The sequence below is a fragment of the Rhipicephalus microplus genome, chromosome 8, assembly GCF_043290135.1.
Source record: "Rhipicephalus microplus isolate Deutch F79 chromosome 8, USDA_Rmic, whole genome shotgun sequence".
NCBI lineage: Eukaryota > Metazoa > Arthropoda > Arachnida > Ixodida > Ixodidae > Rhipicephalus > Rhipicephalus microplus.
In genome coordinates this window covers 4,190,089-4,209,025 of record NC_134707.1, presented here as the reverse complement: position 1 = coordinate 4,209,025, position 18,937 = coordinate 4,190,089, and the positions used below count along the sequence as shown (strand labels likewise).

Here is an 18,937-nt window from a genome sequence, read left to right as displayed (position 1 = left end):
TGTCCAATTTTCTGGAGAAGTGAACACAAACTTCCTGTTAGAACTTCTTAATGGAGACAAGTTGCCTTTCTCCACAGAATACTGGTATCTGGGGGTGACCATAGGCATGGGAAAAGACCCATTTTCGAGGCACGAGGATCGATTGCGGCTGACCTCAAAACGTGCGAGCTGCATTCTGCGCCGAAGAAGCCTCTGGGGCTGTAACAGATGTGTATTAGTGCGAGGTCTGTGGAAATCTATTCATGTACCATGTCTGACCTTTGGAAACGCCGTCATATGCCTGTCCAGCAAGACCCGTGAGTGGCTGGAGCGAGGCCAAAGGGAGGTGGGCCGTTTGGCATTGGGCTGCTATGGAAGGGTTGCAGTGGAGGCCATCCAGGGGGACATGGGTTGGTCTACGTACGAGGCGCGGGAAGCCATGAGCAAGATCATTTATGAAGGACGCCTACGCTCCATGAACAATCAGCGGTAAGCCCGTCATATGTTCCGCTACCTGCACATCGTGGGACTCAGGACACAGTGGTCGAACAGAGTCTACTCTCTTCGACGCAAGTACGACATGTTGGATCTCTCAACAATCGAGACCACAGAGCACAAGTTTTTTGCAGCAGTCCGGAAACAGATATCTGAAGTGGAGAATACGCAATGAGAAATCTCGATGCAGCAGAAGAGTACACTTCAGCTGTATTATACATACAAAGAGGCGATTGCCTCTTTGTCATACATCTGTGTATGACAACAGTGGTGGAAATGGGCTACTGGTCGAAGCGTGCGCGGCAGCGCTTCGCACGCTCACATACAGTAGCCATTGACCCAAACATCCACTCGACCCTATGCAGAGCATGCGGAGCAGAACAGGAGACAGTTGAGCACTTGGTGCTACAATGCCAAAAACTCTCACCCTGCCCGCCAGAGGCCACTACACTACCTCAGGCGCTGGCCTTGGCAGACAGGAATGCAAAAGCAGTTTCCACCGTGAAAACAAGGCTCCAACAGTGGTGGAAGTGATGCCAAAAGTGAACTCCTCTTTGTGCTTTTGATTTTTTGTTTGTTCTTTTCTTTATCTACCTAGGCTGGAGAACAACATATAAGTGTTCACCCGTTACAAATGGCAAAGCCACAAATCATCATCATCATCAACTGAAACCGAAATAGGGATTTTATAGGCATCTTCGATTGGTCTATTCCCGTGCGCCAGCCATAAATGCACGAAAGAAACTTTTTCTGCATGAACAAAAAAAAATTATTATTACTGTGTACATAGTCTTGGGCTATTTGGCTGAGCTGAAGGTGTGGAAGGAAAAAAAATTTTGTCTCGAAACTTTTCATCTCTGCTGAGGTGTCATAACATTTTGATCTGTAGAAACCGGCCGTAGATGAAGAAATAAATAAGAAGATCGTTTATGTGACGCCATGCTGGCTGTTGTGCAGTGAGGATTCGGCGCGAAGTTCAAAGGTTTGCTCTTGATCCTTTTTTTTCTTTTCATTAATCAACTTGTGACTGCAAAAACAAATAAACGGCTTCATTTTGATAATTTTCCTTCTTGTGAAACATTATCTGCTCTATGCAGTTTCCTTACACATAACTGTCTAAGCCACTTCTCATCTCGTGGTCAGCTTATCACTCGACATGGTACTTCAATATAGTTCCAGGTTCAAGCCATGAGACATTAATATATTAACATTTCGTGTCACTCTGATGCCCGAGCATTCTTACTGTGAGCTATACGTAAAGTGCATTCGGTGTGAATAAAGTGTTTTCCTTCTGGCACCTTTGGCAGTCCAAGTGTCTCCATTTCTCTTGTGTCAGACACGCCGTGTCGAATGCCTTCGTCTAGTTGGCACTAGAACCATGCACCTTCTTGAAAGCATATATTGGCTTGATAGAATATTTGAAACAAAAACAAATGAAAAAAGACTATAAGAATTGACGTATTGTTGGTCACAGGTCTCTTTTGAGCACATGGCAGAATGCTGCATTTGCAGTAAATGAGTTGACAGACTTATGCATTGTTGAAATTTGCTGTACTTCTTTATTGCCTCATCCATATGAATGATTCTTATTTGCACTGCAGAAACATCTCAGCATAGTGGGCCAAGATCATTCCTTATCTTCCAACAGGGCTGTGATGCACTTGCAAAAAAAAAATTCATATAAAGGTATTACTGTAACATTCACTGAAACTGCAAGATGCAAAAATAAAACTTAGTAAAAAGCTCTAAAATGGCATCTTTATTTCAAGGTAATGCAGGCATAACAGCAAACATTCAGCTTCCTTAAGCTATGAAATTTCGCCCAGAGTTGTTTCTACTCCCTCCTTCCTCTTACCTTGTATAAAAACAATCTCACAACAGAGGGGCACACAAACTTTGTTGCATAAGTTCTTTCATGGCATTACTATGAATGTCCTCTAGTTGTCAACTACATCACTCAGCAGAGAAGTGATAATGAGCACAGACTTTATCTAAAAAAAAAAAGCTGACTAGTAAATGCAGACCAATAATTTAAAAGTAAAAGGTGGTGTAAAAGTTTTCTTCGTTACGTTCAGCTGACATGCCTCTGGAAGCTCTTTGTAGATGTCAATGTCATGTTTAACTCTCATATGCACTTTACTTATGGGAGAGTGTATAAGAGTTAAATGTGTTTGTTTTACCACTTACTCACTCGAAAAACACAATTATGTACACTTCATAACATAAATGGTGAGACTCAAATACTTGGGCAATGGACCTGGTCTGTGAATGTACTTGTGAAACAATATTAAAAGTTATGGTGCATTATAGTGCAGAAAGACACAGTGTATGGAACACAAATGACGAGAACAAGCGCTGAACTTTCAACAATGTTGATTGGGAAATAGCACGTATATATATACCGCCCTGAGAAGACTGAGGACCTGGTGTACCCCACGCACGTAAGTCACAATGCAATGTCACATCATCGGTGAAGTAACTTTGCCAGCCAGTGTAACCTGTGTTCTTTCCCTTGGACCGAAGTTCGCTGTGGTATTAAAGGAGTCGAGGCCAGCACAGCTTTCTTTCGTACGTAAGGTTTCGCATGAAGCCCCTGCCGATTAGAACGCATGTTGTATTTCAAGAGGTGCGAACCTCCTTAACAGCTGCAAGAACTTAAAACCCGGCCCACCCATTAGACGAGCAGCTTCATTTCTATGCGACCACTCCATCTACATTCTCCTGGTCGATAAGAGAGGTGGTTTCATGATTCTACTGAGCAAAAATATTCTTAAATTAAAGTCGAGAGAAGTGATTTCTACAGTCGATTCTCACTCCGATGTTTTATTGAGTAAACAGAAGTTTAATGCAATAAGTGTGACAAGCTTAACCTTTCTGACCTGATTTAAGGCAATCGATAAGAGCAAGCACAATGTTTCAAATGTCTTTTTAGTGCGAAAATTCACAAGGTCAACGTACCTTTTTGGACCGTTTTCTATGAATCTGAAGCAGCGTAATCTCAAACATTTAGTGATAGATAACCCTTTTATTGAGACTAAATCTAACCAGGGTTTAGACATCTTTGACACTTTCACTGACATGTGGTGTCAGGATTTATCGATTGATATCGAAGATCTTTTTCATTCCGTGCATCATAACCTAATCCTTGAGTGTGTTGAGCATCCTATTGACAACACAGTTCCGTTGCTTTCCTAAACTCTGCGGGGATTTCTGCTGGTGTTTTTTTAGAATGTTCAAGCTTTTATTAGCCGTCTACCTACGTAATGTTTGAAGGGATCCCACACCGGCAGAAGCAAGGCGTATGCACTCGTTCCTGCATCGCTTGGTTATTATAGACCTAGTCCTTGCTCACTTAAATCGTCAGATCAACGGCTTGCTCACCAATAAAAATGTTCTTAGCATATTATGGTATGTTGACAATTACCTAGTTGTTTTAAGTTGTGATCCGTACGACTTAGAAATACAAAGCAAAGTGCTACTTGATGTGTTTTTCGGTGTGATGAGCCCATTTAGTCTAACCCATGAACTCCCAGTAAACTGCCAAATTAGATTTTTAGATATCCGGTTTCGTTTGACATGTGTTAGCATCTGCTGGTGCTATGAAACATGCACTAACAAACCACTACTACCTTTCAAGTCCGCCCACTCTAAGCTCGTTAAACGAGCTATTGCCACGTTCTGCCTCAAGAGTGCTCTGGGAAAATCTTGCCCACACTGTACTTCTGAAGCATTTGAGCGTCAAGTTACAAGGCTGTCAGGTGCTGGGCATCTCAGCCACTCAACATTTTAGTTGTGGACAGCCTGCTTAAGAAAGTGTGCCACCACCCACAAAATTGTGAAGCCATCGCACCACACTGACAGAAGGTAGCGTTGATACCTTATATGCACAAGCTGTCGCCCAACTCTAAAAAGGTGGCCCAGTGGTAAGAGGTGAAACTCGTTATTTCAGTACCAAACAGGCTGTCTAAGCTCTGTAGATTGACTGACCCAGAGGCAAATATGAAGCATGTCTGTGGCACAAAGCATTGGATGCCCTTTGCTGATTGTGCAGAAGAGGTAGTGTACGAAATTCCTTTAAAGTGAGGTAAAGTGTACGATGGCCAAACCCGGCATTACATAAACGATAGGCTAAGAGAGCATGCAAACAATTTGAAGAATGCGCATGACTGAAAAGATTTTGAAGGTTTCCTAGCTAGCCATTGTATAACCTGCCAGAATTGCTCTCCCAACCAGCGGTTGTCATTTGTGTTCCATCTATTGTGCATTTTCTGCACTGCGGTACACCAGAATAATGTACCGACAAGCCCAACTCGCCACTTTGATAATAAAAGGCCATATTGCAGTAGCTGTCACATTTGCTTCTTGGTTAAGGTTTTGTAAAATAATTAAAGTACTGTATTCTTAATTTATTACAGTAGTTTACTTCAAGCGGTTTACCGAGTAAATTATATGGAAGAATCAGATTTAAGCTGAGAGTAAACAAAACTTGAGAAGCAACATCTTGCTAATGTCCCTTGCAAGCTTAGGCGTAAAAGGACCAGGAGGGGATGCCACAGATGTTAGCTGAACAAGCTTGCATACAGTAACGGGTGCAAGAGAGGAAAAGTCAAAAACTAGTTTATTATGGGCGAACTTGTGCCCTGAAAATTATGTGCGAGAAGATGGTAGAGTCCGCTAGGGCGTTCCAAAAACAAAAACTGTTCCTCTGCCCACGCACCTTCTTCTTCTTCGCAGCTCCAACCCACTCTGGCTCGTGCCTGTGAACAAGAGGCATGAGTCGTGCGGCTCCAAGCAAGAGTGCGCACAAGACTGTGGACGCTGACTCTTCATAATGTCGGATATTGTAAACAGTCTCTGTGGCAATACGTTAGGCTGTACTAAAAATAGAGCGAACATTTATATAGCTCTAGTGTTTTTAGAGCTAAACTTTGCAAGGCTTTGGAGATGTCAGCTCGACCGAATAGTTGCTTACAAATTCATCCCATGGCCCTTCTATCGCCCAGTATGTATTAGCATGAGAAACAGCCGACATGTTCTTCCATAATATGAGAGCTTTGAATTTTGGTGGGAAGTCCATGACAAATACGTCCACATAACTTTAAAAAAAAGTAAGTAGTTGGATAAAGGTTAAGAAAAATACGTGCTGATTTGAACTTGGATCGCTCATCTCTATGCCTGCAAATACGACAAATGATGCAATGCATGATCAAGTTCGGCTTCAGTGCCATACACGTGCGCTGCGGAGAAGCACGCATTCAGAGTCATTACAATTACACCAGTGTTGTACTCTCATTCCCAAATGGGCAACGCGAAGCACAATTTAATTTTGCCATTCCAGCATATAAGTGTAATGAGAGGATGACTCGGTTCAAGTTACACAACTTTTCAGGAAGCTATTACAGGTTCCAAAAAATTCAGCACTACATATCTGGGAAAGTGTTCTCGAATCCCGGCAGCATAGCTCTATATTATCACGTTATCTTAAGTTCACAGGTATTTTTCACTATTACATGCGGGATAGCGGTCAACAGGGCAGAGTACAACTACAACTAATTGAGACGACTGCTTGCCTGTTGTGTCAAGGCAGCGCACTTCAGCCATCGACGTTTGCCGACCGAGCAAGCAAAGTCACCACGAGTTAAACAAAATCGCCACGGGGCACCGGTTCGTGCAGCACGTTAGCCACACGAAAGCTGCACGACTCGCAGAGCCAAATCACAGCCATACAATCTAACCAACTCGAGCAAGGCGCTAGCTCAAAAATCAGCCCAGCGAACACCTCACCGACCGGCGAAGCGCCGTTTCAAAAACTCCGCTGCGACGTAACGGCGCCACCATCGAAAATCCCTAGGTCGAAAAATCCCCAGAAAAGCTCTTCCTAGGTAAGATTCTGTACGATAAACAGACGCTCGCGTAGTTCAGTGCTTTCTCTGCAAGGAGCGCTCGCAGCCAACACAAGCGTGCTAAAAATACGCCATGCCTGTGCGGAACGTGTAGCACAGTCGCAGCGAAAACTAGACGAGCGATGTTTCAGAGACTTTTCTAAACACTCTTTAGGAAGCTACAAGCACACTGCTTGGTGCCCACAGCTCCAGAAATAATCATAAATTTTGTGTAGGAGGTCATTCTCTGGAGAAGCGTACGCGGTATGTGCTACACACTCGTTGGAAATTTGTGCAATTTTTTTATGGAGTGACTGACGACGACGAAGAAATGTGTGGCAATTAGGTATTTGCCACAGTTAATAGGTGATCAAGAATAAGTTTTCTAATAGGTTGGAGCAGGAGACGACCCAGTCGTTACGAAATTCGCATTGTGTGACGCCTGGCTGTACCTCTAATGTTCTGAAACGCTTTATTGCTGATATTAACGTGGTTGTGTCATTGGAATCCCATTGTGTCATTGGTATTCTTCTTTTATTTACTGAGTTCATACTACCAGCGTTGCTCACTGGTAGAATACTGAGCAGGAACGCAGCGGACCCGGGTTGGAATCCCATTGTGTAATTGGTGTTTTTTTATTTACCGAATTTTTTTCGTTCGATACTAGTTACGGGCGGCGGCGCAACGCTACGGTGCCGCGCGTGACTTGTGTTCTGATCTTATAACAGCTTTCGCTGTAAAAGAAAAAGACACTCAGGGATATCAATTGGCATTATATATTTACACAGTTGCCTCACCGCAGAAGTAACCAGTTCGGACATGCAGCGAAAATAAAAATTTCAGTCGCACACAACCATAAGCCGTTTGCGAATAACAGTGCAGCGTGTGTGCAAACTCTTTTTATTACGAGGGGTGATGAGGAGGAGGGGATCTACTTAAATTCGCCTTTCACGTACTCGTTAGGGAAGCACCTGGATATCCCAGGAAAACTATGCTTGGAAAACTTCCAATTATTCATCTGATAGTATGTTCTGTTTCGTTATCTGCTCAATGAAATTCCGAGAAGCCTCAATATATTTTAAAAGGCCCATGCTACCATGTCTTACCCTTCTTTTTCAGCTGTTTAATTGTACCTCGGTTGCAATTAATTTAGATTTTTTAGTTTTTTTGCCTGTACTACTCCTTTGTGAGTGAATTTGGGGTGTGGCGGGATTTTGTCAGCTCCATCAAAAGTGTGTTTCCCTGATTTTTCAGAGGAGTTCGTTTCCTTTTTCTCCTACTTAGAGAGAGGCATATCGCAACATCATAAATTGGGTGCGTAGTGCTCATGCAAATATAATAAACTAAAAATCCCGGGAATGCAGAGCCGGTGCTACATTAACTACCTTTCAAAAAGTAAGCGCTAACTTGTATTAGGCACACTCACGTACTGGCTTTTGTAAGAGTGCATAAAAATATGCAAACACGGTAGTAATGTAACAATTTGTCGTCTCGTTATTTACTCTGTCTCATCTGAGCAGCCCGCTTGAACATGTGTACTGAACACAAGTCGTCATTCTTGTTTTGGCGCTTAACCTTCTCGCCTCAAAGCGCCCTCTCATGTGCCGTGCAACATGACGTCTTTGGAATCCTGAAACGTACATAAATTATTCAAAGTGTCTGTGTGCATCCGGACTCGAAAAAGAAACTTATGTATTCGCGAATGCAGTTGTAGTCGCGAAAATATGCGAGGGCGCGAAAAGCGAGCGCGCGAAGCATGCCTACTTACACAGCGAAAGTTGTGCCCGGTGTCCGCTTCACGCGATTCGCGCAGCCAAGTGCTACCCCAAGAGCCCAACATCGCCGTCTCGAAGAGTGATCACAGAAGTGTTCAGAACCATTTTGTTCATTTAGAAGCACCACACGCAACAGTACTCGCACAAAATCAATGGGAAAGCCACGTACACTGAAATGCGCCCATCCACGTTCTGCCCTGACCAATATGGCGGCACGTCGGCTTCAGCCGTAGAGCCCCTTTGCCACTCCAGAACTATTAGTATTACCTCCTTGGCTGAGCTGCAGTGTACTAGCACAGAACACCTACCAGTTTACACCTTCCAGATACTAGTACACTCTAGCCGAGCACGTACGTATCGTGTTCCGTGATACGTAACTTAGAAGTGTGGCAGCTTGGGATAGTTGGTATATTGCATGACGATAGTTATAGCGCGAGAACAAAACGACGACACAGAGACAAGAAGGACATGACACAAAACGACGACACAGAGACAAGAAGGACACGACACGTGTCTTTCGTGTCCTTCTTGTTTCTGTGTCGTCGTTTTGTTCTCGCGCTATAACTATCGCCGTGATACGTCCATGATACGTTTCTGTCGCCGCGCCGTGTTCTGTGGCGCCGTGTTTACATTCGCGCGGCGGGTCGTTTGGCCTTGTGCGTGTGTTTTCATCGTTTGCCTTGCCCGTCTGGCTATAGAGAATCGGGCAGGACAATGTCCTGCTTAGTTTGACGAACTTGTCGGGCCAGCGCGGGCCAGATATAGGGAAAAAATAGCCCTGTCTGACGGCGTAGATCCGTGCGAGCTGCGGGTTGGTGCTCAAGCCGGCCTCGATACAAGCCTGCTTCCGACAGTCACCCACGTCTTCATTATGAATCACTCAGTACTGTCGACGAATTATGTTTCACTTGACCAGATGAAAGCGTACAAGTCGCTGGACTCTCACAATCATTTCACCAACGGATGGGTCCGGCACATCACAACCAAGAAGTTGCCTTCTCGGAGTGTCGTCGGGATATAGTCAGATGAGTTTTAATGTGCTCCACATTTCACACTGTAACACTGCAGCCTTGGGTAGCAGTGCTGGCTGGGAAACACGAGTATTCCGTGTCGGCCGCGTATGGCTTCGCAAGCGCTGGGTGAGGCAACTTCGCATGAGCCGCCTAATTTTATGGCGCTCAAACCGTGCAGATCTCGGCGCCGGCTGTTCTGAACAACCATAGCCCAACAATGTGTTCAGCACGCAATCAGGGTTCGTGTCATCGCAGAGGTTAGCGTGTCTTGCTGAAAAGTAAAGCGCGTTTAGATGCATCACCCTTCGACAAAAAATCGTGCTTGACGAACTTATCCGCGGTGATTCACTGAGTGGAAGTGTGAGGAGATCCGTAACATAACTCCCGTTAAGAAGTGACGCCCGCGCACACGAGCGTTGTTCAGTGTCTTGAGGTCCTTCCGATTGATGCGCGCAAGCCATGTCCTCCTTCGCCCCGGACAGCTCTTTTGTGCGGTAGCACTGGTGTTTGACGACCTTGGGCAAGCAAAACACTCTCACGCCGGCTTCATACCGGTGCGACTTGCACTTGCTTAGCGCGCGGCAGACATATACCGCACAAATCGCCATTGCGACGTATACCGCGTTTGCGAGAGATGCGAGCGCAGCACAGCTTTAACTTGGTGCCGTCTGCTGCTATGTGCTCGGCCGTGGCTGCGCATGCCCACATCGTATCCCAGAGTTACGCGGTGTGACGTAGGTGCAAGGTATGTACATTATCAAGTGTTCGGCAGTTTCTTCTTCTCCACACGCACTGCATACCGTGTCTACCCCTTCGTATTTGGCCCGGTATGTCTTGGTTCGCATTACTCCCGTTCTGGCCTCAAACAGTAGAGAACTACCCCGAGTATTATCACACATCCTTTCTTTGGCAATTTCCTGCTTAAAAGTTCGATATATCTCTAATGTGGACTTCTTAATCATGCCAAATCTCCACATGTCAGTCTCCGTTTCCTTCACCTTCTTCTTAACCGATAGTTCCTTTTGGTTTGGCCCTCGGCTGTTTTCTAAGTATTTAGTGGTCAACTTTCAGATTCGCGTCTTCCATTTTGTACCGAAATTTCTCATGTACAAATAGCTGAAAACCTTCCTAGCCTAATGCTCCTACCCCATTTCTCTCAACCGCTCCTCAAATTTTATCTTGCTGCTAGCCTCGCTGCCATCGAATGATGACCATTCCAAATCACCTTGTACTCCCTGATACGGTGCATTCCCGTGAGCTCATCGAGCAAGCCTACCTATTCCACGTTGCTTAATTTCTAATCTTGCCTGAACCTCTGATCTCATGCACAAGACCGCGCATTGCCGAACGTCAAACCAGGAAGCATGAACCCTTTCCAAATTCCTCTCACAACGTCATACCTATTGTAATTTCACAGTGCCCCATTTTTCATCACCGCTGCATTTCTGTTACCTTTAGTCATTTCGTATATTTCGTGTTCGCTTAGGTACTCGGTCCCATTGCTTATCCATACGCCCAGACATGTGTATTTCTCCCCTATCTCTAGCGTGACCTTGTGCATCCTAATCTCACTACCTTCATTATCATTAAAACTCACGACTGCTGATTTTTCCTTACTGAATCTCAATCTACCTCATTATCGTAGATGTCTATACATCAATCCCTGCAAATATTTCTTGTTGTCGGCCATTAGCACTATATCATCTGCGTACATCAATGCTGGTAGTGCCTGTTCAATGAGTTGTTTGACGAAAGAGAGGCTGGAGCCAAGTCCACTCCCCTCTAATTTGGCCTCTAATCCTTGTAGATACTATGAGCGTCAAATGAAACCCGAACAGCGGCAAGCCTTTGCGATAGTGTAGCGCGTGCTGTCCAGTTACCACGATTGACTGGCGCGCGCATCCTGCTCGGCAGCTTTCCGCATATATGCGAGCCTGTTCGTAGTGATAAGTGGACGGCGCGCACTATAGCATCGCGAAGGCTTGCAGCTGTTCGGGTTTTGTTTGACGTAGATATCATTATGTAGGTGCATCATGAAACGATGCCATTGTAGCGCCCTCATTCGGGCGGCGAAAAAAACTGGAGACGGCACGACCCCAATAGAAGAAAATGAAAATGGCGCTCAATAACTCTTATTGCAGCATGCAGTGGCGAGGGCGAGTGAACGTCAAGCGAAATTCGAGTGTCGTTCTATCATGGCGGCACCGAGGCTGATATAGGGTTTAATGAATGGGCCCTGTGGGTACAGTGTACTAGCAGGGGGCAGTGGAATGAACTGAAGCCCCTAGAATGAATGAGGCGGCCGCGCCGCATTTCGGCTGATTCCCCGGCGGGTGATGGTAGCGGTGGCGATTAGTCTCATGGTACTGAAGGTCTCTGGAGCGTCTGCATTGGGAGAGCGCGCGTCGTGGCCTGCGCATAGCCTTCTACATTTCTCATGCCCACCGAGTGGCGGGCGGAGCGCCTGTACCTTCTAGTTCAAGCGCTCGCCACTACACTGCGCTGCCACCCCATACCCAGTCCCAGAGCGGACGACGCAACTACGCTGTTGCGCGCATGCTCTTGAAGAGAAACTGGCGTTCGCATTAGATGTGCAACTGTAAAATATATGCGCAGGTTGCATTGGTGTTTGTTCATGATGTACAGGGGTGATGAGAAGAAACGCAAACAGTGCGGCGTGATGTTTCCATCCCGCTGTGACCCTGGAGGGAATAAAAAGACGCTGGAATAGTTATTTATCATGCAGGCTACAACCACTCGGAAATGAAATGCGAAACAGTAGAGAATGCAGATGTAGCACTGTTCGCGTTTCTTTCCATCCCAGCAGTACATTGAAAGCAAGCAACACGAGACATATTGTGACAACTGCACTTTTCTCTTAGGCCCGCAGCTGTGAGATCAAGCTCGCAGTTTCAGGCTTTCGTGAGAGTGGCTTTATTTCGAAAACTTTGGCGAAGTCTTGTTTATCTGTCGCTTTCAGGGCGAAATTGGGGAATATTGGGTGAAAGAACTTTGTAAGCAGCAGTTTGAGCAAATTGTCTTGGTGCCCGGGATTCGAACACATCAATGCTTTGTGCTCGCGGAGTATCTCGGCATCATTGTTCACAGCCTCCTTTAGAGGGTGATGCATACGTCTTATTCACGCTAGAAGAACTTCGACGAACTTCTGTAGTGCGTAGAGAACATTTTAAAGTTCTGCGGACGGGTACAGAAGTCCACCGTGGTCTAGGTGCTTAATCAGCGAGTCCCATGGTTTCGAGGCGTTTGGCTTTGTTAAGAGCGCGAAGCACTCCTCACATTGGAAGTTTTCTCGTGCAATTCTTGCTAGGTAGCCACCAGACCATAGCCAATGCGGCCACATATGGAGTGGGAAGTAGAGGCCTATCTCGGTTTAGTTGATCTATGAGCTCTCTATGCGCATCCGCAAGGAATTCATCGTTGGTCTGCTCCCTTGTGTTTTTCGGATGCGGTAGCATTGACAAGTAATCACTCTCTTCTTGTGCCATTATGTTGCTTGTACTCGACGCCGATGTGACAATGGTCTTGAAGGTTTTCTCAATGCCTGTGGACACGGCGCGGACGTCCGTTTGATCATTTGATCCTGCTGATTTCCTCAGCCAGCCAAAGAACGACTTGATTGGGTCCGATGACATTTTCTTCGTTAAAACGAAATGAGAAGACATCTCTTCAAGAAGATATCTAATGCACTCAACGTTCGGAAGAGTTGTCATCACAATACCCTCATAAGCCACTTTGGTTAGGAAGTTCTTCACCAGACACCGATTGTTGAGATCGTCCAGGTAGTCGAGGAAGCTTGTCTCCAGCCAGATTAGCTGTTCATCGCCTGCAGATTCAAATTGCTTGCAGTATGCATTCTTCTGATGTATGTGCTGGGTACAATTACTCACGTCCATGAGCACGAACCAGTGGGGCACGGTGTCCATAAATTGCACCGCCGTCCGACACCCGCGAAACTTGCATTGCACGTGTGGCCCGCATGCTCTTGCAAGACCTTCATTGCAGCTGTCACGGGAGGAGAAAAAACTTTCACCGCTCTCTGCACGTTCCCTTTTCCATGTTCTTAGGGAATACGTGCTTTCTCGTCAGAAATACTGGCTTCGCAAGGCTGCGTTGCTGCATTTTGTAGAGGCTCTTCAAGTAGTTCGTTGATATTTCGCTGCCTTTTCCGATGTCACGGGACAAAAACTGCCATCGCACGTTTTTAATGAGGTGGCACTGATCGAATGCAAGAAAAAGCTTTCGGTTCAGTTTTCCAGGGTGGGCAATGCAATGTTTGAGGCTTCCGTTGCACAGAAGTTGCATAGCCAAGACATTTATCTTGTGGTTGTCTGTGACAATTTTGAGTACGAAAAGTCCTATTTATTCAGCTTCTTTGAGAACGTGTCGCATGAGTATGTGCAGCTCACGGCCCATGCAGTTTCTCGCGAAGAAGTACGCCACGGGTATCTGAACGAAACTGAAAGGCCGTTATGGACGAAAAACAAGAGTGAGTTGGCCAGGACAGGCTCATCTGTTGTTTTTGGGGGGAAGTTGACACCATAGTCCACCTCCCCGATGAAGGCATCTCTTTGCTTGTGATAAAGTAGCCATTGTTTTACGCGCATTTCGCCAACAATCAAAGAGCATGACCTCGCTTTCAAGGAGGGATAAGAAGCGAGCTCTGCAGACAACCTTTGCTTCACGAGTTCGGTCACGTTAACTTCTCCACGTGATGAGCCCATAAAGCGCTCTAGGGTACTTCGACAGGGAAGTCGAATACCTTTGCTTCTTACGTGTTCGTATGCACTAGTCGAGAGGTTCCGCAAAACCACAGCATGGCGCACTGTCACCTGAGAGCACGTTGATTTCTTCTTCGCGAAATTCTGCACTTGTTCGAGTAATATTGACGCAGCCAGATCTTTCTCTTACGCTTTCTCCATAACATGCAGGAATGCCGACACATAGCATTCTTCTTTTAGCTTTTGCAGTTCTTGTTTGTAGTTGTCGACGGTGTTCTTGAGCCACTTAAGTCGCGCGTTCAGGCCGTGCTCCTCACGTCTCCACTTTCGTCTGTCTATTGCCGAAACCGAGAATAATGACGACGACTGCAGAGCTTTGTACACCGGCATGGTGGCAGTGGTACAGCGCTCGCTAGTGCCGCTTTTTGTAGGTAGCGGTGATTCGGTTTCGGTGCAGTCCATCATGATAACTTTAGAGAGGCGACATCAACGGAGGGCAATTCATTGAGATGAAGCGAAGGAGAGTCTAGTTGGGTCTCAAGTGCTCTACGTTTCGGTGGTGGTGTGTTCAATGGCGCTGCTGCCTCGTGTTTTTTCAGACGCGTCGCTTCTCTCTCTCTCTCTCTCTCTCTCTCTCTTTCGGAGGCTGCAGGTACTCAGGACAGTCGAGTAAAACGACGTCGTATTCGGTGTCCAGTCGTCCCAAGAAATGACCGTTTTTCCATGTTTTGACATTTTTGAGACAATATTAATGAAATCTAACAGACAATAATGCCAAGGAAAGTATAATGCCAAGGAAAGTATAGGGGAGGTTATTAGACCAAATTGTAAGTAAATGTGAAGAAAGAAAAGTGGGTGAAAAGATAACTTGCCGTGGGCAGGAACCGAACCTGCGACTTTCGAATAACGCGTTCGATCCTCTACCACTGAGCTACCATGGCAGCTATCCTCCCAGCCACGTTATTGGATATATATGTGAATTTAAACGTGGGAGTGTCAGTCAGTGCCATCTGTAGCCATGAAGGCGAGTGCGACACTCCTTTATGAGCCTGTGCGGTGTCACGTAGCACGTGTATTTATTACGGCTTTCGCACTTTTCATAATCCGCGCAGATGGGATTAGTATACTGCCTCCGGTTCTTACTAAATTGTAAGTCATACGCAGACAGGTCGCCCTGTTGAGTTTTGGTATTGGACTTCTTTCTTATTAAAAATTAATTTCGAAGTTCCTGAGCATTTCAGCTATTGGACTCTTGATAAGAGTGTCTCGGGAGCATAAAAACACCATTACCTTGACATGTTCAAAAAATCGCTGGAGTTTGCCTTTGTATTTACGACAGACTCTTGGAAGGGTCCTGGGGAACCTAACGACGATCCGGAGGGGAAGGATTTTTCGCTTTGTCCACGAGTATCCTGCTTTATTCCACGCGAACCCTGATGAAACCAGGACGCCGTCAGACAATCTACAGCAGCTTTTGCATCAACTTCCCGGGTCTATCCTCCACAAAGGAAATACCTGAAGGCAAAAAATAACTCTTCCTCGATCCCACCATTCACCTGGACGACAGGCACACCTGCTGGATCTAAGACCCGCGATCGAAGAAGGACCGTCTGCCGTTTTCATCTCATCACTCGAAGCTCGTCAACCGCACCATCGCATTGACCACCACGAGGAATGCCCGATGTATTTCATGTCCCCGTCAAGTCTCTTCAAGTGTCACCTTTCAAGTGGACAGGGGCTGGTCTTCCTGAACAGTTCCTGTGCAGAAGGTATTATACGCGAATACAGGTCCCGAGAAGAAACCCCGCCGCAAGTGGACAAGACCAAGTTTTTTGTCGTCCTGCACGGAGTCTCTGACTGGGTGCAAAAGGCGGCGGCGGGAGTAGAGTGGTTTACTCGGCTCCTAAAAACTGAGCTCCCCCTGCAAGTGAGTGAACGCGGCAAGTTTTAGAAAACTTGCGTGTCAGAAAAACGTGCGAGTCGTTTCGTTCCCTGCAACACAGAATTGGTGTAAAACATTCCCGACGTCATGTGGACGCTTATCAGACGGGCTGGTGTGTTAATGATTGGCTACAGAAACATGTAGGCAATCTTGGAACGAAGACGGCAGTTTGGCGATTCATTGCGCAAGGTGCGACCCTTTTTCAGTATGGACGCGCATTGTTCGCAGCTGTCAAGATTCCCGAGAAATCTGAAAAGCCTACGAAATACATTATGTGGGGTCAGCATGCGTCAGTGCACCCTCGGAAGCATCAACAGACAACGAGATTAGCTATCTGTACCATTAAATAGATGCGATTTATAGGGTGCACGCGCCTTTTCTATCCCCCTCCCTTCGTTACGTGGGTAGAAGCGTATTTATTCGTGCTCGCACAAATAAAGGCATTCGTTGGTGGTTCAGCGCTCTTTCCTGTGTGTTCATTTCCGTCTCTATTTTTTCACGGTTTCGCAGAGAGGACGTTGAAAGTTAGCGCTTGTTCCGTACTTAGTCCTTGTTCCCACGCTGATTTACTACACGACAGTTTAGAACTTGTGTACAGGCATTTTTTTCTTATATTGCTGTGCGTGCTTCATTGTGCGACGCAGTATAATGCGAAAGAACTTAAGAGTCTGAGCCAGTTGGTACGCATACAGTTAAAAAGAGCGCGAAATAAACACGGCCAAAAATCGCACAGGACGAGCGCTGACGGCCAACTGTTGTGCGCAATACTCTGGTGTATACATGAAAGTGCATAAGAAAACGATCAGTATAATAAATTTATTGCAGAGTGAGTAACGTGCTTTAAGCACATGGCTCGTGACACTTTCAGTGGTAAACAAAGCCTAGGGCCCAACATGTTCCATCTACAATGGTTACAATAGCCAAAGGTGCGTAAAAGTAACGAGCTGCGATGCCTCAGAGGCAGTTATGCGGTAACAGTAAACAATTATATACCACCCTGCGTTGCGAAGGGCGTAAAATCTAAAATCCAGCGCAGCTCCACTCAGTTGTGTCACGTCGCTGGAAGACTCCGGAATGTTTCCGCAGCCCCTGTGGTATGAATGAAAAAGGGGCGATTGGTTTCGCGCTAATCTTGCACTAAGGATCATTTACGCATACGACATCGCACCTTTGGAACAAACTACCCACAGGCTTAACATAACACCAGCTATTTACTTAAGCAATCTCATCAGAGAAAGGATGGGGTCACTGAAGAGCGTGGGTTAGTTTATGTTCCTGCCTTCACGATTTTCTCACGCGCTCTAGTGTTTGTATAACAGTTACGGCATTTGGGTCCCCTTCACGACTCCTATGCGAGTTACAGGTCACTGCATTTATAGCACAACACAGGTCGCCTGGCACTTTGAAGTTTACACTACAACCGAGCTGAACGGAGACCAAGTTGTATGTACAACGGTTATTTTTATCAAAGGGAACACGCGGGCGCGTGGCAAGTGTCCTTTTGCCACTGTGCCGCGCCACACGTGCGGCAAAAATTCTTTTCTCGTCACTTTAGGTTGTGGTAGCAACTACATGAAGCTATTGTAGCGGAGACGTTGGCAGAACTTATTGAAAAGGGGGGGGGGGGGGAGGGCACCTTCATCTGAAGAAGCAGCCGTTGAAAAGAGCTGTTAATGCGGTGCTCACGTGCACGTGGTTTTGCGAAGTCACGTAGCCAGCTATGTTTGCATGACAACTGTGCGAGTTTCGCCTCACTGCGTTTTCCGATACCGAAACTGGAACTGAGCGCTATAAGACATCCAAATAATCATCGTGCGATTGAACTTTCCAGCCATGATAAGTAATTGTTAGTTACTTTTTGCAACAGAAGAAAAAACAACGTGCAAAAGCTGAAGAATCCTATTTGTTAGCGCTGTGTGGTATACGGATTGGTGTCACGCTGTTCCATTTAAACGCCACGCAACAACCGTCAGAAAGATAAGAGTATGTATTACCCAGCGTGACAGCCTTGTAAACGAGGCTTTTCGCGGTGCTGTGGCCCTGAGCGACGATGAGGTAGAGGGAGCCTCCGAGCACCGTCATTTTGATGTCGGTCACCAACCGGACAGCGATCGCCGAGTGGAACTGGAAGCCGCTCTCGCCTGCGAATCGCAAGCGTCCGGATTTGCAGTGGTCTTCCAAAGAGGCGTCAAGGTGCGCGGAGTCTTGAGTAGAGTTTTTTGTGAGCAATGATCGGGGGCCTTCACGTGTGCGCCGCCTCCGCGCACATGAAGGCTCCATAGGCAGTGAATGCAAGATACGATTTTTTGCTTGAGCGCAGATGTCCTTCAGATCATTGTCAAGTGGACTATGTTAAAGGGACATTAACCTTTTCCTTTTAGATGAGAAAGCAGCTTATGGTGAAGCTCAAGCCGGTGTGCGTAACCGCCCATACTGCGCATGCGCAACAGCTGGCCCACGCACTGCCAGAACGCGTCCACGCCGCCTTTCGGCCTGTGTAAGGGGCTGGGCGCTGTGGCCTCTTTCCCTTACAAACTCAGCAATCACGCGATGAAGTCTATACTCTGAACGCTGTGGTTCAGCACAAGCTTCGGGGGGTGTAAGAATGTCACACCATTTAACCATATGGTGTAGTAGCGCAAATTCACGGGGACGAAGAGGACAAGAAAGTAGCGAGTGTCGTGTTTTCTTGTCCTCTTCGTCCCCGTGAATTTGCGCTACTACACCATATGGTTAAATGATGTCTCACCAACTAGCCCAGCTCTCAACCCTACTGAAGAATGTCACACGCTTGCACAGTGAAACACTGTTCTACATCTAAGTGCCTCAAAATTGACAGGTTGACTAGAATTGGCGTTTGGTGTGTGTTACGCCACATCGACACACGACATGTTTATTTTTCGCATTTATTTCATACGCAATTATTGCTGTCGGTTACCGCCGATAACTGTTTGCAAATCAACATGACAGAACCCACGAAAAAGTGACCGCCCGCTTCGATCCGGACTTGCTGTTAAAGTTACATGCCCACTCCATCGGCAGCAACAAATGAATGAGGTACGTAATCAGCCATCAGTTAGTTTTATTTTAAACAGTGCTGAAGGGAACTTCT

The 18,937-nt window shown here is 46.2% G+C and overlaps 1 protein-coding gene across 2 annotated transcripts in view; it reads right to left on the bottom strand.

Annotated features, from left to right (window-relative positions):
- Positions 1–16,620: 16,620 nt before the first annotated feature.
- Positions 16,621–18,937, bottom strand: part of LOC119165144 (uncharacterized) — a 42,193-nt gene continuing 39,876 nt past the window's right edge. For both annotated transcript variants that reach the window (XM_075870797.1, XM_075870798.1), the window contains exons 27-28: positions 17,820–17,966; positions 16,621–16,914 (exon numbers count right to left, since the gene is read on the bottom strand). In XM_075870797.1, coding sequence (XP_075726912.1) covers positions 16,877–16,914; positions 17,820–17,966 — 185 coding nt within the window. In that variant the 3' untranslated portion in view covers positions 16,621–16,876. The remainder of the gene's footprint in view (positions 16,915–17,819; positions 17,967–18,937) is intronic.